The 20,816-nt window shown below is 45.6% G+C and overlaps 1 protein-coding gene across 4 annotated transcripts in view; it reads left to right on the forward strand.

The window, feature by feature from the left end:
• NEGR1 (neuronal growth regulator 1) overlaps nt 1-20,816 on the forward strand; it is a 748,460-nt gene that overhangs the window by 455,315 nt on the left and 272,329 nt on the right. For all 4 annotated transcript variants that reach the window (XM_063939089.1, XM_063939088.1, XM_063939090.1 and 1 more), the window contains exon 4: nt 2,132-2,263. In XM_063939089.1, the coding sequence (XP_063795159.1) occupies nt 2,132-2,263 (132 nt within the window). The remainder of the gene's footprint in view (nt 1-2,131; nt 2,264-20,816) is intronic.

A 20,816-nucleotide genomic window follows, 5' to 3' on the forward strand; every position in this document is an offset into this window, starting at 1 on the left:
TTTTTACATAGTTGAATGTGCTGACAACAAAATCACACAAAAATTATCAATGGAAATCAAATTTATTAACCCATGGAGGTCTGGATTTGGAGTCACCCTCAAAATTAAAGTGGAAAAACACACTAAAGGCTGATCCAACTTTGATGTAATGTCCTTAAAACAAGTCAAAATGAGGCTCAGTAGTGTGTGTGGCCTCCACGTGCCTGTATGACCTCCCTACAACCCACACAAGTGGCTCAGGTAGTGCAGCTCATCCAGGATGGCACATCAATGCGAGCTGTGGCAAGAAGGTTTGCTGTGTCTGTCAGCGTAGTGTCCAGGGCATGGAGGCGCTACCAGGAGACAGGCCAGTACATCAGGAGACGTGGAGGAGGCCGTAGGAGGGCAACAACCCAGCAGCAGGACCGCTACCTCCACCTTTGTGCAAGGAGGAACAGGAGGAGCACTGCCAGAGCCCTGCAAAATGACCTCCAGCAAGCCACAAATGTGCATGTGTCTACTCAAACGATCAGAAACAGACTCCATGAGGGTGGTATGAGGGCCCGACGTCCACAGGTGGGGGTTGTGCTTACAGCCCAACACTGTGCAGGACGTTTGGCATTTGCCAGAGAACACCAAGATTGGCAAATTCGCCACTGGCGCCCTGTGCTCTTCACAGATGAAAGCAGGTTCTCACTGAGCACGTGACAGACGTGACAGAGTCTGGAGACGCCAAGGAGAACGTTCTGCTGCCTGCAACATCCTCCAGCATGACCGGTTTGGCAGTGGGTCAGTAATGGTGTGGGGTGGCATTTCTTTGGGGGCCGCACAACCCTCCATGTGCTCGCCAGAGGCAGCCTGACTGCCATTAGGTACCGAGATGAGATCCTCAGACCCCTTGTGAGACCATATGCTGGTGCAGTTGGCCCTGGGTTCCTCCTAATGCAAGACAATGCTAGACCTCATGTGGCTGGAGTGTGTCAGCAGTTCCTGCAAGACGAAGGCATTGATGCTATGGACTGGTCCGCCCGTTCCCCAGACCTGAATTCAATTGAGCACATCTGGGGCATCATGTCTCGCTCCATCCACCAACGCTACGTTGCCCCACAGACTGTCCAGGAGTTGGCGGATGCTTTAGTCCAGGTCTGGGAGAAGATCCCCCAGGAGACCATCCGCCACCTCATCAGGAGCATGCTGAGGCGTTGTAGGGAGGTCATACAGGCACGTGGAGGCCACAGACACTACTGAGCCTCATTTTGACTTGTTTTAAGGACATTACATCAAAGTTGGATCAGCCTGTAGTGTGTTTTTCCACTTTAATTTTGAGGGTGACTCCAAATCCAGACCTCCATGGGTTAATAAATTTGATTTCCTTTGATAATTTTTGTATGATTTTATTGTCAGCACATTCAACTATGTAAAGAACAAAGTATTTAATAAGACTATTTCATTCATTCAGATCTAGGATGTGTTATTTTAGTGTTCCCTTTATTTTATTTTTAGCAGTGTGTATATATATATATATTTTTTTTTTTTTTTTAAACAACATAATTTATCATATTTCATTGATATGACCATAAAAGTTGACCTATTGTCCATACACGGTGGCAGTAGCCGTGTTGTATAACAAATCCATGGTGAAGCTTTCTATCAATACATTTGAAATATTAGGATTATTGAAAGAATAAATTAATAAATATCGGTTCTCCCCGCTAAATTATTTCCTGTTCTGCTATGTAAAGATGAGACGGGTCCAATATAAAGATTTACAAAACTAAGTTTCAGAAAGCATCTACTAGTTCCTGATTACGTTCCTATGTTCCTGTATTCACACCTCTGCCCTGTGTGGTTTTTATCTGCCTCACCCCCCCCCCCCCCCCCCCCCCGATATGCAGACAAGAAATAAAATAATGCCCTAAATGTGCCTTCTGTCAAGTGCAAATGGCTCATTATTATTATTGTTATATTTGGAGGTGAAAAGGAAGAAGTGCTAAAAGCTTTTATTACTATGTATGATGTTAAATTCACTGTAAAGTACTCTGCTCAAATACTCCTACAGATTAATGCACATGGTGTTCCTTTTAATTTCATTATTTTATTTTTTGTTTTGCTTTTTTTATGTCTTATATTCTTTCTGTCTCTTCTCTTTCAGCAAAACCGTTTGGAAGTGGGCAATATTTAGATATTTATGGCATTACCAGAGACCAGGCCGGGGACTATGAGTGCCTGGCTGAGAACACAGTGCCCTATTTAGACGTCAGGAAAGTCAATGTGATCGTGAACTGTAAGTAAATACGTTTTATTGACTTTTAAAAATGAAATAATGAAAAGTATAAATACAATGTGAACCATAAACGCACAGTGGGGGTGATTCCGAGTTGTTCGCTCGCTATCTGCTTTTAGCAGCATTGCACACTCTAAGCCGCCGCCCTCTGGGAGTGTATCTTCGCTTAGCAGAATTGCGAACGAAAGATTAGCAGAATTGCGAATAGAAATTTCTTAGCAGTTTCTGAGTAGCTCCAGACTTACTCCTACACTGCGATCAGTTCAGTCAGTTTCGTTCCTGGTTTGACGTCACAAACACGCCCTGCGTTCGGCCAGCCACTCCCCCCTTTCTCCAGACACTCCGCGTTTTTCCCTGACACGCCTGCGTTTTTCCGCACACTCCCAGGAAACGGTCAGTTTCCGCCCAGAAACACCCACTTCCTGTCAATCACACTCCGATCACTTCAACAATGAAAATTCTTTGTTCTGCCGTGAGTAAATCTACTAAGTTTTGAGCTAAAATACTTAGCGCATGTGCACTGCGAACCATGTGCATGCGCATTTTCGCATTAATCGCTCCGTTGCGAAAATCGGCAGCGAGCGAACAACTCGGAATGACCCCCAGTGTCATTTTAAGACCCACTTAATGCAAATTATTTAGAATGAGACAAAGTCTAAGCCTAAGGGCTACCTACCGTACCAGTTTACCGGCAAGATGATGCAAGGACCGCAGAAACGCCATTACGTTTATTCCCAGTGATCAGTTGCCGTGGGTTATAGCACTACAATGCATGATGTGCCATTTGGAAAGTACAGTAAGTTCCTAATAAAGTATAGTTTAATCTTTTTTTCATTAATTGAAACATTTGGAAAAAATAAAAGAATTGATGAATTGTCCATCAATGAATGAACGCACAGTACTGAAGGGAACTCGCGGTTCCAGAAACCTCCTATATATCATAAGTGAGATCAAGCAGATTAGCAATTCACAGAGTAATCTCGTTTTATTTCCCCGTCATAAATTGTATTAGATTCCGCATTAGGGTTTATTAGGCAGATGCTGATTTATGATAGACAATTTGTGTACGTTTTACTTTCCTCCCTCTAAGAGCAGCTTCGGGTTTCACTAAGAATAACTCTCGCAGTCCCCGCAATGGCTTCTGCGCTCGGAAGCGACAGAGGCACCTAGGAAGTTTTAGACACGGAAATACATGCCCTTATTTATCAATGAGTGATACATTTCACTGTGATAAATTTCACCAGCCAATCAACTTCTAACTGCCATGTTACAGGCTGTGTTTGAAAACTGACAGTTAGGGAGGTGATTGGCTGGTGCAATTTATCACTCACAGTGAAATGTGTCACTCATTGATAAATAAAGGTAACAGTTACTAAAGCATTTCTAGTACTCTCTGCGGTGAAGCTTTTGTTTTGTGAATTTACCATCTGCAACTTAAGATACGGCAATAACAGTTTAATAAAACACTTCTTTTCCAAACTAGTCATTCATAATAAAGAAATACGTTTGTTGGTTTTTGCCTTTTAAATGATTGGTAGTTTAAAAATATGTGCAGTCTCGCCGGAATTGCGCCCGTGCCTGCGTCTCGCAGGCTGTTCCGTAAGCCCCACGATCTTTAATCAACTGGGCCCATTTAAAACCCACAACTATGTGTTGCCAATCTGCACCTCCTAGCACACAGGAGGGGTAATAGGTGCCATGTGGGTGGCTATTAATTTGGGAGGTCACCTGTTTCCCTGTTTACAGTATAATCTGTATCTAACTATGGGGCCCATTCATCACTGGGAAGGTAACACAGGAGATGTCACAGGAGGCCCCTAACAGAGGCCGATACACCAGTGGAACCAGTAAGAGGCCCATAACTAGACGCATCGCCTCTGCGTTATTAATAGGATGATTATATGACGGATATGCGTGTACAGTAGCATCACATGTTAGGAAGTTCTAGATAAAGATGGATGTCTTATTTCTGCCGAAGAGAATAATATTTTGGTAGGAATAATAGACACCCATGTTTATCCAGAGATTCCTAATATGTGATGTTACTGTACACACGTATCCGTCAGATAACCATCGTTATAATAAACTACAGGCGATGATGCTTAATAGTGCCCACAAATTACAGGCGTTCCAGCCTCTGATTCAGGCCTACTGTGTGGTTATATGACAGCAGAGTTCATGGTACGATAGAAACACATTTTTATTTCAAAAGAGACATTGCATGACACATATTACCATATAGACCACCTTCCGGCATCTATGGAAAATCAGACCTGATCGCAGCAGCAAATTTGTTAGCTAATGGGCAAAACCATGTGCACTGCAGGGGGGATGGGTGTGCGTGTGTGTGTGTGTGTGTGTGGGGGGGGGGGCAGATGTAACATGTGCAGAGAGAGTTAGATTCAGGTGGGGTGTGTTCAAACTGAAATCTAAATTGCAGTGTAAAATAAAGCAGCCAGTATTTACCCTGCACAGAAACAAAATAACCCACCCAAATCTAACTCTCTCTGCACATGTTACAACTGCCCCACCTGCAGTGCACATGGGCCCTCATTCCGAGTTGATCGGTCGCAAGGCGAATTTAGCAGAGTTACACACGCTAAGCCGCCGCCTACTGGGAGTGAATCTTAGCTTCTTAAAATTGCGACCGATGTATTCGCAATATTGCGATTACTAACTACTTAGCAGTTTCAGAGTAGCTCCAGACTTACTCTGCCTGTGCGATCAGTTCAGTGCTTGTCGTTCCTGGTTGACGTCACAAACACACCCAGCGTTCGCCCAGGCACTCCCACCGTTTCTCCGGCCACTCCTGCGTTTTTTCCGGAAACGGTAGCGTTTTCAGCCACACGCCCCTGAAACGCCGTGTTTCCGCCCAGTAACACCCATTTCCTGTCAATCACATTACGATCGCCGGAGCGAAGAAAAAGCCGTGAGTAAAAATACTTTCTTCATAGTAAAGTTACTTGGCGCAGTCGCAGTGCGAACATTGCGCATGCGTACTAAGCGGATTTTCACTGCGATGCGATGAAAAATACCGAGCGAACAACTCGGAATGAGGGCCATGGTTTTACCCTATAGCTAACAATTTACTGCTGCAATCAGATCTGAATTAGGCCCACACGCTGCATGCGTGTGTAATAAAATACTACTAACGGCAAGATAAACGCTGCTGGTGTTTTAATTCAGAACGATAGCTAATTTTACAGCATATATTGATAAAATGTATGGTACAACTCTGCGCAACGTACACGATACTAACGCTAGTATGGGCTGGAATGTAACGGCATCACCTTTCTTGTACTGCAACCATATATCACTGCACATAGTCACTGCGCATACCACTCCCCATCAGCCATGAGACTATGGGCCCGTGGTCTAATTCAGGCCTGATCGTAGCAGCAACTTTGTTAGCAGAAAGGCAAAACCATGTGCACTGCAGGGGGGACAGATGTAACATGTGCAGAGAGAGTTAGATTTGGGTGAGTTATATTGTTTCTGTGCAGGGTAAATACTGGCTGCTTTGTTTTTACCCTGCAATTTAGATTTCAGTTTGAACACACCCCACCCAAATCTAACTCTCTCTGCACGTGTTACATCTGCCCCCACCCTGCACTGCACATGGTTTTGCCCAACTGCTAACAAATTTGCTGCTACAATCAGGTCTGAATTAGGCCCCCGATTCAGGGATTTACACAAATTCTATTCTTGCATAACTCTCCGTTGTGCAGATCTGGTCCTGCAACGTTTTCTAGGCGAACCAAAACCAGTGTGAGTCCTTAGATGCCGCTTCACTGGCCCCAGCAGCGTGGCAGTGCCAGGCATCTTAGTAACCTCAGGGTTACTCAGATGTGCTACGGTCATGCAGGTGAGCCAGTGCTGCGTCCTCCTGCCTCCTTGGTGTGCATTATTATCAGTGTAAAGCCAGCATTCTGTTGCTATGGAAACAGCTCTGCGCAGACTGTGCTGCCTGGCGTTTTTCAACCCGACTGACCACAATATCCAGGTAGATTTTCATGATAGCTGGCAGTGGATATAAATAGGTTTCATGTGATTGGATACAGGATACAAATTACATGTTCTTTGTCTGCGGCGCAGGAAACATTATAACTAAAACACTTCATATAGAATGCACAACTGGCTAAATAAATATATCCCCTCTTACTAAGTATCATAGCTGTCACCCGTGTCTGAGAGATGCTTCCTCCTCTCATCAGAGCTTAGAGCTTCCACAGATCGCGCTCTCTCTCTCTCTCTCTCATGGATTACACAGGGTCTGTGGCTGCTTAAAACCATATGAAATGCAGACTTGAAGTCAGCCAGCCACAGAACCTGCATAATTCCCTATTGTCCCGTATTAGTATGGTAAGGCTATCCTTTATAATAGATGGCTAATGCTGCTCCTCATCTCTCTGGGGGGAATTCAAGTGTTTTGTGCACCGCAGCCACTAGATGGCGACCGAAGGAGCAATACAAGTGTTGTGCGTACACAGCGGTCGGTGCTGACATTACTGTTATGTTGTATCGTCATTTTGACGGGCTGGTAACTAGTATCTCCTATATATTTGTCCAGATCTGTGACTCATTTGCTAACGCTGGGCGTGGCGCAGGGCGTGGCTAGGAGCTCTGAGTCATAGAGTCACAGATCTGGATAGGAGAGACCAGGCCTGCAAGTGTGGCCGTACGCTCTGGTACGGTGTACCGTTAAGAATCTAGCCGCCCGTACACAGTACCCGCGGGCCGCCACTCACACACACCATAGCCGCCATTAGCGGCTATTACTGTAAAAGCTGCCGATGTGCTCCTCTTCCCCTTCCCAGCCTGTTGCTGTGTCAGAAGAGCGCAGCGCGGTCCCGTCCCTCAGTGCTGCTCAGTCAGTCTTTGGTCTCCTGCCGCGGCGTGTATCTTCTCAACTGAGCACCGGTTTGTTAGGCAAACAGAGCTCGTGGACTGGCAGCCGCGGCTCCTGATTGGCTGCCGGTCCGCGAGCTCTGATTGGCTAACAAACCGGTGCCTCATTTGAGAAGATACACGCTGCCGCCGGAGACCACCTGAGTCTGACTAAGCAGCACTGAGGGATGGGACCACACTGCGCTCTCCTCTCCTTCCCCCGACCCTGACACAGCAGCACCGGGTGAACAGAGGGAGGTGTGGGGTGGGGTGGGGTGGGTGGGGCATATGTATAACTGGCACTGTGGGGCATATCTGGCACTGGGGGCATATGTATATATGGCACTGAGGGGCATATGTATATCTGGCATTGTGGGGCATATGTTTAACTGGCACTGAGGGGCATATGTATATCTGGCACTGTGGGCATATGTATATATGGCACTGGGGGGCATATGTATATCTGGCATTGTGGGGCATATGTATAACTGGCACTGTGGGGCATATGTATAACTGGCACTGTGGGGCATATCTGGCACTGTGGGTCATATGTATATCTGGCATTGTGGGGCATCTGTATAACTGGCACTGTGGGGCATATGTATAACTGGCACTGTGGGGCATATCTGGCACTGTGGGTCATATGTATATATGGCATTGTGGGGCATATCTGCCACTGGAGCATATGTTTATCTGGCATTGTGGGGCATATGTATATCTGGCATTATGGGGCATATATATAACTGGCACTGTGGAACATATGTGTATCTGGCACTGTGGGGCATATCTGTATCTGGCACTGTGGGGCATATGTAAATACATTTATAAAACATTGTCTTTATACCTAAATTATGTACACATAACATATTATTAACACACTAAATCATTCATCGTGCCCTGCGTCCGCTCTTCCTGTCGTCGCAAGGGCCTACGCCCCCTTGACCGTCGCTCACCCTTTGGCCGTAAAATATTTAACCACTAACAACATTATGCTTGAAGGTAATGGTCCATGTAATACAAATATTGCCTGCCCAAAGGACATGCAGCCCCTTGCGACGGTGTGAAGAGCGCCCGTAGGGCGTGATGATTCACCTAGTAGATATAGAGAGAGAAAGAAAGAGAAAGAGAGAAGTGGTATATTCAGCACTCACAAATAGGGCAACAGTTTGCCTGGTGCCCTCTACAGCAATTGTATATTGCAATATAGATCCACAAATAAGCGGTGTCACTTAACTGTGGATCTATATATATATATACATATATATATACATATATATACTGTATATATATATTTATATATATATGTTATACAGTACATTCTCATTCGTTGGGAGTCAGCTGGGAGAGCTAAAGCTCAGGCAATACACAGGCAGAGAAAAAAATACACCCAGGTAAGTACCGAAGGTAATGAATAAAGGAAATAAAAATATTTTATCTTCAAAATAAAAAGTAGCAAGAAGATAAGTAGTCATTTATGGATGGCGCCCAATGCCATTTTATAGATGTTTGACAATGTAAATATAAAGAGAGATCTTTAGTAGAATGATGTGTGTTTATATGTTTTATTAAACATTAAGAGAAATGTGGTGTGGATTGGTGATCTAGCCTAATGTATAACTAGCTCAGTATGTGTTTTTGTTTTGCAGTGGGATAGTTTATGTTGTTTAACATGTAATTTGCATTGTCAGTGTCCTGCAAGTGAAGGTATACAGACCAAGTGTATAATCTGCTATGTAGACTAAGTGTATGAAGGTCCATAGACCAAGTGTATAATCTGCTATGTAGACCAAGTGCTGACGTTACATAGACCAAGTGTATAATCTGCTATGTAGACCAAGTGTATGAAGGTCCATAGACCAAGTGTATAATCTGCTATGTAGACCAAGTGTATGAAGGTCCATAGACCAAGTGTATAATCTGCTATGTAGACTAAGTGTATGAAGGTCCATAGACCAAGTGTATAATCTGCTATGTAGACCAAGTGTATGAAGGTCCATAGACCAAGTGTATAATCTGCTATGTAGACTAAGTGTATGAAGGTCCATAGACCAAGTGTATAATCTGCTATGTAGACTAAGTGTATGAAGGTCCATAGACCAAGTGTATAATCTGCTATGTAGACCAAGTGCTGACGTTACATAGACCAAGTGTATAATCTGCTATGTAGACCAAGTGTATGAAGGTCCATAGACCAAGTGTATAATCTGCTATGTAGACCAAGTGTATGAAGGTCCATAGACCAAGTGTATAATCTGCTATATAGACCAAGTGTATGAAGGTACATAGACCAAGTGTATAATCTGCTATGTAGACCAAGTGTATGAAGGTCCATAGACCAAGTGTATTATCTGCTATGTAGACCAAGTGTATGAAGGTCCATAGACCAAGTGTATAATCTGCTATATAGACCAAGTGTATGAAGGTACATAGACCAAGTGTATAATCTGCTATGTAGACCAAGTGTATGAAGGTACATAGACCAAGGGTATAATCTGCTATGTAGACCAAGTGTATGAAGGTCCATAGACCAAGTGTATAATCTTCTATGTAGACCAAGTATATGAGGGTACCTAGACCAAGTGTATAATCTGCTATGTAGACCAAGTGTATGAAGGTACATAGACCAAGTCTATAATCTGCTATATAGACCAAGTATATGAAGGCACATAGACCAAGTGTATAATCTTCTATGTAGACCAAGTGTATGAAGGTACATAGACCAAGTGTATAATCTGCTATGTAGACCAAGTGTATGAAGGTCCATAGACCAAGTGTATAATCTTCTATGTAGACCAAGTATATGAGGGTACCTAGACCAAGTGTATAATCTGCTATGTAGACCAAGTGTATGAAGGTACCTAGACCAAGTGTATAATCTTCTATGTAGACCAAGTATATGAAGGTACATAGACCAAGTGTATAATCTGCTATGTAGACCAGTGTATAAGGGTACATAGACCAAGTGTATAATCTGCTATGTAGACCAAGTGTATGAAGGTACATAGACCAAGTGTGTAATCTTCTATGTAGACCAAGTATATGAAGATACATAGACCAAGTGTATGAAGGTACCTAGACCAAGTGGTACATAGACCTGTTTTAATATTGGTGCCTAAAGCATTTTTAAAAATGGAAGATGTTTTAATGTTGCCTTTAGCAAAGTATGTATTAATAAACCTAAACATCACTAACACATGGGCATTCTCATCACCCAGTTGTCTTATGTTTCTCTGACGTCCTAGTGGATGCTGGGGACTCCGTAAGGACCATGGGGAATAGACGGCTCCGCAGGAGACTGGGCACATCTAAGAAAGATTTAGGACTATCTGGTGTGCACTGGCTCCTCCCCCTATGACCCTCCTCCAAGCCTCAGTTAGATTTCTGTGCCCGGCTGAGCTGGATGCACACTAGGGGCTCTCCTGAGCTCCTAGAAGAAAGTATAGTTTAGGTTTTTTATGTTCAGTGAGTCCTGCTGGCAACAGGCTCACTGCAACGAGGGACTAAGGGGAGAAGAAGCGAACCTACCTAAGTGGTGGTAGCTTGGGCTTCTTAGGCTACTGGACACCATTAGCTCCAGAGGGATCGAACACAGGACCCGACCTCGTCGTCCGTTCCCGGAGCCGCGCCGCCGTCCCCCTTACAGAGCCAGAAACAAGAAGGTGGTCCGGAAAATCGGCGGCTGAAGACTTCTGTCTTCTCCAAGGTAGCGCACAGCACTGCAGCTGTGCGCCATTGCTCCTCATGCACACCACACACTGCGGTCACTGATGGGTGCAGGGCGCTGGGGGGGGGGGGCGCCCTGAGCAGCAATAATAACACCTTGGCTGGCAAAACTAACACCATATATAGCCCCAGAGGCTATATAGGTGTATATTAACCCCTGCCAGAAACGATAAAATAGCAGGAGAAAGCCCGCCGAAAAAGGGGCGGAGCCAACTCCCTCAGCACACTGGCGCCATTATTCCCTCACAACTTCGCTGGAAGGAAGCTCCCTGGCTCTCCCCTGCAGTCCTGCACTACAGAAAGGGTAAAAAAGAGAGGGGGGGCACAATTTAGGCGCAGTATATATATATTATAGGCAGCTATAGGGGAAAACACTCTGTATAGTGATATCCCTGTGTTATATAGCGCCCTGGTGTGTGCTGGCATACTCTCCCTCTGTCTCCCCAAAGGGCTTTGTGGGGTCCTGTCCTCTGTAAGAGCATTCCCTGTGTGTCTGCTGTGTGTCGGTACTGCTGTGTCGACATGTATGATGAGGATAGTGATGTGGAGGCGGAGCAAATGCCTGTGAATGTGATGTCACCCCCTGCGGGGTCGACACCAGTGTGGATGGACTTATGGAAGGAATTACGTGACAGTGTCAGCTCCTTACATAAAAGGTTTGACGACATAGGACAGCCGGCTACTCAGCTTGTGCCTATCCAAGCGTCTCAAATGTCATCAGGGGCTATAAAACGCCCGCTACCTCAGATGACAGATACAGATGTCGACACGGATACCGACTCCAGTGTCGACGATGATGAGACGAGTGTACCCTCCAATAGATCCACCCGTTATATGATTGAGGCTATGAAAAATGTTTTACACATTTCTGATGATACCCCAGGTACCACAAAAAAGGGTATTATGTTTGGTGAGAAAAAACTACCAGTAGTTTTTCCTGCATCTGAGGAATTAAATGAGGTGTGTGAGGAAGCGTGGACTTCCCCAGATGAGAAATTGATCATTTCTAAACGGTTAATGGCTGCGTACCCTTTCCCGCCAGAGGATAGGTCACGCTGGGAAACACCCCCTAGGGTAGATAAAGCATTGACACGCTTATCAAAGAAGGTGGCACTACCGTCTCCGGATACGGCCGCCCTAAAAGAACCTGCTGATAGAAAGCTGGAAAGTACCCTAAAAGCTATATACACACACACTGGCATTATATTGAGACCCGCTATTGCATCAGCTTGGATGTGCAGTGCTGCTGCTGCGTGGTCAGACTCCCTGTCGGAAAACATTGATACCATGGATAGGGACAATATTTTGCTAACGATTGACCATATAAAAGACGCGGTTTTATACATGCGTGATGCACAGAGGGATATTTGCCGGCTGGCATCAAAAATAAGTGCTATGTCCATTGCCGCCAGACGGGGGTTATGGACTAGGCAATGGTCAGGTGATGCCGACTCCAAGCGGCACATGGAAGTTTTACCCTATAAAGGGGCGGAACTTTTTGGGGAAGGTCTTTCAGACCTCGTTTCCACAGCTACTGCTGGGAAATCGACTTTTTTGCCACAGGCTACCCCACAGCAAAAGAAAGCACCGTATTATCAGGTACAGTCCTTTCGGCCCCAGAAAAACAAGCGGGCTAGAGGCTCATCCTTTCTGCCGAGGGGCAGAGGAAGGGGGAAAAAGCTGCAACACACAGCTAGTTCCCAGGAGCAGAAGTCCTCCCCTGCATCCGGTAAGTCCACAGCATGACGCTGGGGCTGCTCAGGCGGAATCGGGAACGGTGGGGGCACGTCTCAGGTTTTTCAGCACACAGTGGGCTCTCTCATAGGTGGATCCCTGGGTCCTTCAAGTAGTATCTCAGGGGTACAGGCTGGAATTCGAGACGTCTCCCCCCCGCCGTTTCCTAAAATCTGCCTTGCCGGCAACTCCCTCTGCCAGGGAGGCAGTGTTGGTGGCTATTCAAAAACTGTATTCACAGAAAGTGATCGTCAAGGTACCCCTCCTTCAGCAAGGAAAGGGTTACTACTCCACAATGTTTGTGGTATCGAAACCGGACGGTTCGGTGAGACCCATCTTAAATTTAAAAACCTTGAACACTTATATCAAAAGGTTCAAGTTCAAGATGGAATCGCTCAGGGCGGTTATTGCGAGCCTGGAGGAGGGGGATTACATGGTATCCCTGGACATCAAGGATGCGTACCTGCATGTCCCCATTTACCCTCCGCACCAGGAGTACCTCAGATTTGTGGTACAGGACTGTCACTATCAGTTCCAGACGCTGCCGTTCGGGTTATCCACGGCACCGAGGGTCTTTACCAAGGTAATGGCCGAAATTATGATACTCCTTCGCAAGAAGGGAGTTTTAATTATCCCGTACTTGGACGATCTCCTGATAAAGGCGAGGTCCAAAGAACAGTTGATAGTGGGGGTGGCACTTTCTCAGGAAGTGCTACAACAGCACGGCTGGATTCTAAACATTCCAAAGTCACAGCTGGTCCCGACGACACGTCTTCTGTTCCTGGGAATGATTCTGGACACAGACCAGAAAAGAGTGTTTCTTCCACTGGAAAAAGCTGAGGAATTGTCATCTCTGGTCAGAGACATTCTAAAACCAGGAAAAGTGTCGGTACATCAATGCACACGAGTCCTGGGGAAAATGGTAGCTTCGTACGAAGCAATTCCATTCGGAAGGTTCCACGCAAGGACGTTCCAGTGGGACCTGTTGGACAAATGGTCCGGGTCCCATCTCCAGATGCAACAGCGGATAACCCTATCGGCCAGAACCAGGGTGTCGCTGCTGTGGTGGCTGCAGAGGGCTCATCTACTAGAGGGCCGCAGATTCGGAATACAGGACTGGGTCCTGGTGACCACGGATGCCAGCCTTCGGGGCTGGGGGGCAGTCACAAAGGGAAGAAATTTCCAAGGACTGTGGTCAAATCAGGAGATTTCTCTTCACATAAATATCCTGGAGCTAAGGTCCATTTACAATGCCCTAAGCCAGGCAAGACCCCTGCTTCAAAACCAGCCGGTACTGATCCAGTCAGACAACATCACGGCGGTCGCCCATGTAAACAGACAGGGCGGCACGAGAAGCAGGATGGCGATGGCAGAAGCCACAAGGATTCTCAGATGGGCAGAGAATCATGTGTTAGCACTGACGGCAGTGTTCATTCCGGGAGTGGACAACTGGGAAGCAGACTTCCTCAGCAGGCACGACCTCCACCCGGGAGAATGGGGACTTCATCCAGAAGTCTTCCAAATGCTGGTCAACCGGTGGGAAAAACCACAGGTAGACATGATGGCGTCCCGCCTCAACAAGAAGTTGAAAAGATATTGCGCCCGGTCAAGAGACCCTCAGGCGATAGCGGTGGACGCTCTAGTGACACCATGGGTGTACCAGTCGGTTTATGTGTTTCCTCCTCTACCTCTCATACCCAAGGTACTGAGAATAAGAAGAAGGCGAGGAGTGAAAACCATACTCGTGGTTCCGGATTGGCCAAGAAGAGCTTGGTACCCGGAACTTCAAGAGATGCTTACAGAGGACCCTTGGCCTCTGCCGCTCAGACAAGACCTGCTGCAGCAGGGACCCTGTCTGTTCCAAGACTTACCGCGGCTGCGTTTGACGGCATGGCGGTTGAACACCGGATCCTGAAGGAAAAGGGTATTCCGGAGGAAGTCATCCCTACCCTGATCAAAGCCAGGAAGGATGTCACCGCAAGACATTATCACCGCATTTGGCGAAAATATGTTGCTTGGTGTGAGGCCATGAAGGCCCCGACGGAGGAATTTCAACTGGGTCGATTCCTGCACTTCCTGCAAGCAGGGGTGACGTTGGGCCTCAAATTGGGGTCCATAAAGGTCTAGATTTCGGCTCTGTCGATTTTCTTCCAAAAAGAACTGCCCGAAGTTCAGACTTTTGTCAAAGGAGTACTGCATATTCAGCCTCCTTTTGTGCCCCCAGTGGCACCTTGGGATCTCAATGTGGTTTTGGCATTCCTGAAATCACATTGGTTCGAACCACTTAAGACTGTGGATTTAAAATATCTCACGTGGAAAGTGGTCATGCTGTTGGCCTTGGCGTCGGCCAGGCGGGTTTCAGAATTGGCGGCTTTGTCTTGTAAAAGCCCTTATCTGATTTTCCATATGGATAGGGCAGAATTGAGGACTCGTCCTCAGTTTCTCCCAAAGGTGGTCTCAGCTTTTCACTTGAACCAACCTATTGTGGTGCCTGCGGCTACTAGGGACTTGGAGGATTCCAAGTTGCTGGACGTAGTCAGGGCCCTAAAAATTTATATTTCCTGGACGGCTGGAGTCAGAAAGACTGACTCGCTGTTTATCCTGTATGCACCCAATAAGCTGGGTGCTCCTGCTTCTAAGCAGTCTATTGCGCGCTGGATTTGTAGCACTATTCAGCTGGCGCATTCTGCGGTAGGCTTACCGCAGCCTAAATCTGTAAAAGCCCATTCCACACGGAAGGTGGGCTCATCTTGGGCGGCTGCCCGAGGGGTCTCGGCTTTACAACTTTGCCGAGCAGCTACTTGGTTGGGGGCAAACACGTTTGCAAAATTCTACAAATTTGATACCCTGGCTGAGGAGGACCTGGAGTTCTCTCATTCGGTGCTGCAGAGTCATCCGCACTCTCCCGCCCCCTTTGGGAGCTTTGGTATAATCCCCATGGTCCTTACGGAGTCCCCAGCATCCACTAGGACGTCAGCGAAAATAAGATTTTACTCACCGGTAAATCTATTTCTCGTAGTCCGTAGTGGATGCTGGGCGCCCATCCCAAGTGCGGATTGTCTGCAATACCTGTACATAGTTATTGTTACAAAAATCGGGTTTTTGTTGTGAGCCATCTCTTCAGAGGCTCCATTTTGTTATCATACTGTTAACCGGGGTTCCTATCACGTGTTATATGGTGTGATTGGTGTGGCTGGTATGAGTCTTACCCGGGATTCAAAAATCCTTCCTTATTGTGTCAGCTCTTCCGGGCACAGTTCCTAACTGAGGCTTGGAGGAGGGTCATAGGGGGAGGAGCCAGTGCACACCAGATAGTCCTAAATCTTTCTTAGATGTGCCCAGTCTCCTGCGGAGCCGTCTATTCCCCATGGTCCTTACGGAGTCCCCAGCATCCACTACGGACTACGAGAAATAGATTTACCGGTGAGTAAAATCTTATTTTTTGATGGAGAGTCCAGTGTTTTTATGACAAACGTCTCCCCTAGAGATCTGGAGGCCTCAGCTTTGTTTGGGACATTGCAGGGTGGACATGGTATGGCAGGGTGAATTTTTAGAATGATCTGGGTTACAAGTTGGCGTCTGTCTCATGTAGTGAGCCACCATTTCCAGACCCCTGTCATTGAGGTTAGGGGTAACGTGCAGCTTTTATGAAGGTTAAAATGTTGCCCATGTGTCCACTAAAGTGTATCAGGTTACCTTTCATTGCCCTGACAGGACAGATACCCAGACAGAAGCAACAGAGCACTGATTCAGCTCTCTGTTGCCCCGGTAACACTGATAGATCAATCAAAGCAATCTAAGTTTCCATGGGACCTCTTGTGTTCTTCTGATGGTAAACATTTGTAACATAAAAATAGAAATGTAAAATATATGATTAAAAAAATAAAATCAATTAAAAATTAAACTGCTGCAGACACATATTGGAGGTGTGTAAGTGCAAGGGGACTGTGCCTAACCCTAAATGACTCCAGAAGCCTAACCCTAACTTCCCCCCTGCAGCCTAGCCCTAACCTTCCCCTAGTACCAAACCCTAACCTCCCGCCACAGCCTAACCCTAACCTCTCACTAGTGCCTACAGTAACTCTAACCTCCCCCTCAGCCTAACTCTAACTTCCCCTAGTACCTAGAACCCCCCTGCCTGCAGCCTAATCCTTCCCCCCCCGCAGTCTACAACCCTTACCACCCCTGCAGCCTAGCCCTAAGCTTCCCCTAGTACCTAACCCTAACCCCCCCTGCAGCCTAACCCTAGCCTCTCTCTAGTACCCAACTCTAACCTCCCCCTCAGCCTAACCCTAACTTCCCTCTAGTACCTAGAGCCCTCCTGCCCGCAGCCTAACCCTTACCCCCCCCGCAGTCTAACCTTTATCATCCCCCGCAGTCTAATCCTTACTACCCCCGCAACATAGCCCTAAGCTTCCCCTAGCTAGTTCCTAACCCTAACCCCCCCCCCCCCCGCAGCCCAACCCTAACCTCTCTCTAGTACCTAACTCTAACCTCCCCCTCAGCCTAACCCTAACTTCCCTCTAGTACCTAGAACCCTCCTGCCCACAGCCTAACCCTTACCCCCCACACAGTCTAACCATTACCACCCCCCGCAGTTTAACTCTTACCACCCACCGCAGTCTAACCCTTACCACCCCCGCAGTCTATCCCTTACCACCCCCTGCAGTCTAACCCTTACCCCCCCACACAGTCTAACCATTACCACCACCCGCAGTCTAACCCTTACCCCCCACACAGTCTAACCATTACCACCCCCACAGTCTAACTCTTACCACCCCCGCAGTCTAACTCTTACCACCCCCGCAGTCTAACGCTTACCACCCCCGCAGTCTAACCCTTACCCCCCCACACAGTCTAACCCTTAGCACCCCCTGCAGTCTAACCCTTACCCCCCCCCCACACACAGTCTAACCATTGCCACCCCCGCAGCCTAACCCTAACTTCCCACCTGCAGCCTAACCCTAACCCCCCCTTTTGTCAGCATTTTGAGAATGTCAACGCATTTCCTTTGACCTTTTAACTGTCAACATTGTGGTGTCGACAGTATCATTGTCACCCTATTGACACCCCGTTAAAAAGGCCACTCCCTAGATGTGTTCCGCTAAGACATGACCTGTAAATGGATACCATACACTTGTTCGTCCTTGTGCGTGCAGCCCAATACGGTGTAACATAGTGCAGGCTGAAGTAGACTGGTTTGTTTGCTAATAAACATCATGTTTAGCTCTGCTTGTTCTATATTAGTTCTGCTTTATTTTCTTGCACAGCGCATTTCCCTTGTATCAGGAAGGAATTTAGTTACAGACATAAAATCCTGTCTCGCCTCACCCAGTACTTTGCAGAATACGTTATAGCCCGGGAGCCACAGAACAGAAAAACATGATTTGATTCACCTGCGCGTTCCCATAATCTCAGGGAAGATTATAGCAGCAGATCACACCGTCCTGGCTGATTGTTGAGCAAGTCTTAAGCATTCCGGTAGAAGGGACACCGGGTGCAGTATAGTAGGGAGGCGTACAGGGAATACAAGGCAAAGACAGAGCATATCCACTTCAACAAACTAAACAGATCTTGCAGAGTACGAGCCCAGAAGATGCTTAACATGTTACACGGCTGACTGGGCCACATCAAATGAGTTGTGAAAATGCAGGATGAGTGGATTGATTAAACGTATCATCCTGTGCAGTGTAACAGCAAAAGGCAAATAGCAGAACTCATGCAAGATTAGGCTTTAGTAAATAAAACCATTCCATTGTGCACGACACAAGCGTTCTCCTCCAGAATTTACATACAGTACTTCTATGAAATCTAATGGGTGCTTGTCATCATCCAGCGCATATTGTGCAGGAAAACTGGTCATCTTGACCACAACATAAGTGTGACAATTGGCTGTTCAAGTCATGATATTCCCTACAGGTATACGCACTGTAACCACGGTGTCATTTAGATAAAAACAACATGTTTTAAATGTCTGTCTATCTATCTGTCTATCTATCTATCTATCTATCCCATGTCTCTATCTATCTATCTATCTATCTCATGTATCTATCTCATGTATCTATCTATCTATCTATCTATCTATCTATCTATCTATCTATCTATCTATCTATCTATCTATCTATCTATCTATCTATCTATCTCATGTTTATATCTATCTATCTATCTATCTATCTATCTATCTATCTATCTATCTATCTATCTATCTATCTATCTATCTATCTCATGTTTATATCTATCTATCTATCTATCTATCTATCTATCTATCTATCTATCTATCTATCTATCTATCTATCTATCTATCTATCTATCTATCTATCTATCTATCTATTTCATGTCTCTATCTATCTATCTATCTATCTATCTATCTATCTATCTATCTATCTATCTATCTATCTATCTATCTATCTATCTATCTATCTATCTATCTATCTCATGTCTCTATCTATCTTCTATCTATCTATCTATCTATCTATCTATCTATCTATCTATCTATCTATCTATCTATCTATCTATCTATCTATCTATCTATCTCATGTTTCTATCTATCTATCTATCTATCTATCTATCTATCTATCTATCTATCTATCTATCTATCTATCTATCTATCTATCTATCTATCTATCTATTTCATGTCTCTATCTATCTATCTATCTATCTATCTATCTATCTATCTATCTATCTATCTATCTCATGTCTCTATCTATCTTCTATCTATCTATCTATCTATCTATCTATCTATCTATCTATCTATCTATCTATCTATCTATCTATCTATCTATCTATCTATCTCATGTTTCTATCTATCTATCTATCTATCTATCTATCTATCTATCTATCTATCTATCTATCTATCTCATGTTTCTATCTATCTATCTATCTATCTATCTATCTATCTATCTATCTATCTATCTATCTATCTATCTATCTATCTATCTATCTATCTATCTATCTATCTATCTATCTCATGTCTCTATCTATCTATCTATCTATCTATCTATCTATCTATCTATCTATCTATCTATCTATCTATCTATCTATCTATCTATCTCATGTCTCTATCTATCTATCTATCTATCTATCTATCTATCTATCTATCTATCTATCTATCTATCTATCTATCTATCTATCTATCTATCTATCTCATGTATCTATCTATCTATCTATCTCATGTATCTATCTATCTATCTATCTATCTCATGTTTATATCTTTCTATCTATCTATTTGTATCTATCTATCTATCTATCTATCTATCTATCTATCTATCTATCTATCTATCTATCTATCTATCACATGTCTCTATCTATCTATCTCATGTCTTTATCTATCTCATGTCTTTATCTATCTATCTCATGTCTATATCTATCTATCTATCTATCTATTTATCTTTCTCTAACGTCCTAGAGGATGCTGGGGACTCCGTAAGGACCATGGGGATAGACGGGCTCCGCAGGAGACATGGGCACTTTAAGAAAGACTTTAGATCTGGGTGTGCACTGGCTCCTCCCTCTATGCCCCTCCTCTAGACCTCAGTTTGATACTGTGCCCAGAGGAGATGGGTGCACTACAGTGAGCTCTCCTGAACTTCCTGTCAGAAAGTATTTTAGTTAGGTTTTTTATTTTCAGGGAGCACTGCTGGCAACAGACTCCCTGCATCGAGGGACTGAGGAGAGAGAAACAGACCTACTTCTGTGAGTTTCAAGGCTCTGTTTCTTAGGCTACTGAACACCATTAGCTCCAGAGGGATTGGTACGCAGGTCTCGCCCTCGCCGTCCGTCCCAGAGCCGCGCCGCCGTCCTCCTCGCAGAGCCGGAAGATAGAAGCCGGGTGAGTATGAGAAGTAAAGAAGACTTCAGAGGCGGCAGAAGACTTCAGATCTTCCCTGAGGTAACGCACATCAGTAAAGCTGTGCGCCATTGCTCCCATACACCTCACACACCGCAGTCACTGTAAGGGTGCAGGGCGCAGGGGGGGCGCCCTGGGCAGCAATAAAACCTCTCCATTGGCAAAATAAGTATATACATGTACAGATGGGCACTGTACATGTATATAACAGAGCCCCCGCCAGTTTTCAGGAATTTTGAGCATGACAGAAGCCCGCCGCCGAGGGGGTGGCGCTTCTCCCTCAGCACTCACCAGCGCCATTTTTCTCCACAGCACAGCGCTGAGAGGAAGCTCCCCGGACTCTCCCCTGCTAATACACGGTGA

Source organism: Pseudophryne corroboree, chromosome 9, assembly GCF_028390025.1.
Source record: "Pseudophryne corroboree isolate aPseCor3 chromosome 9, aPseCor3.hap2, whole genome shotgun sequence".
Taxonomy (NCBI): Eukaryota; Metazoa; Chordata; class Amphibia; order Anura; family Myobatrachidae; genus Pseudophryne; species Pseudophryne corroboree.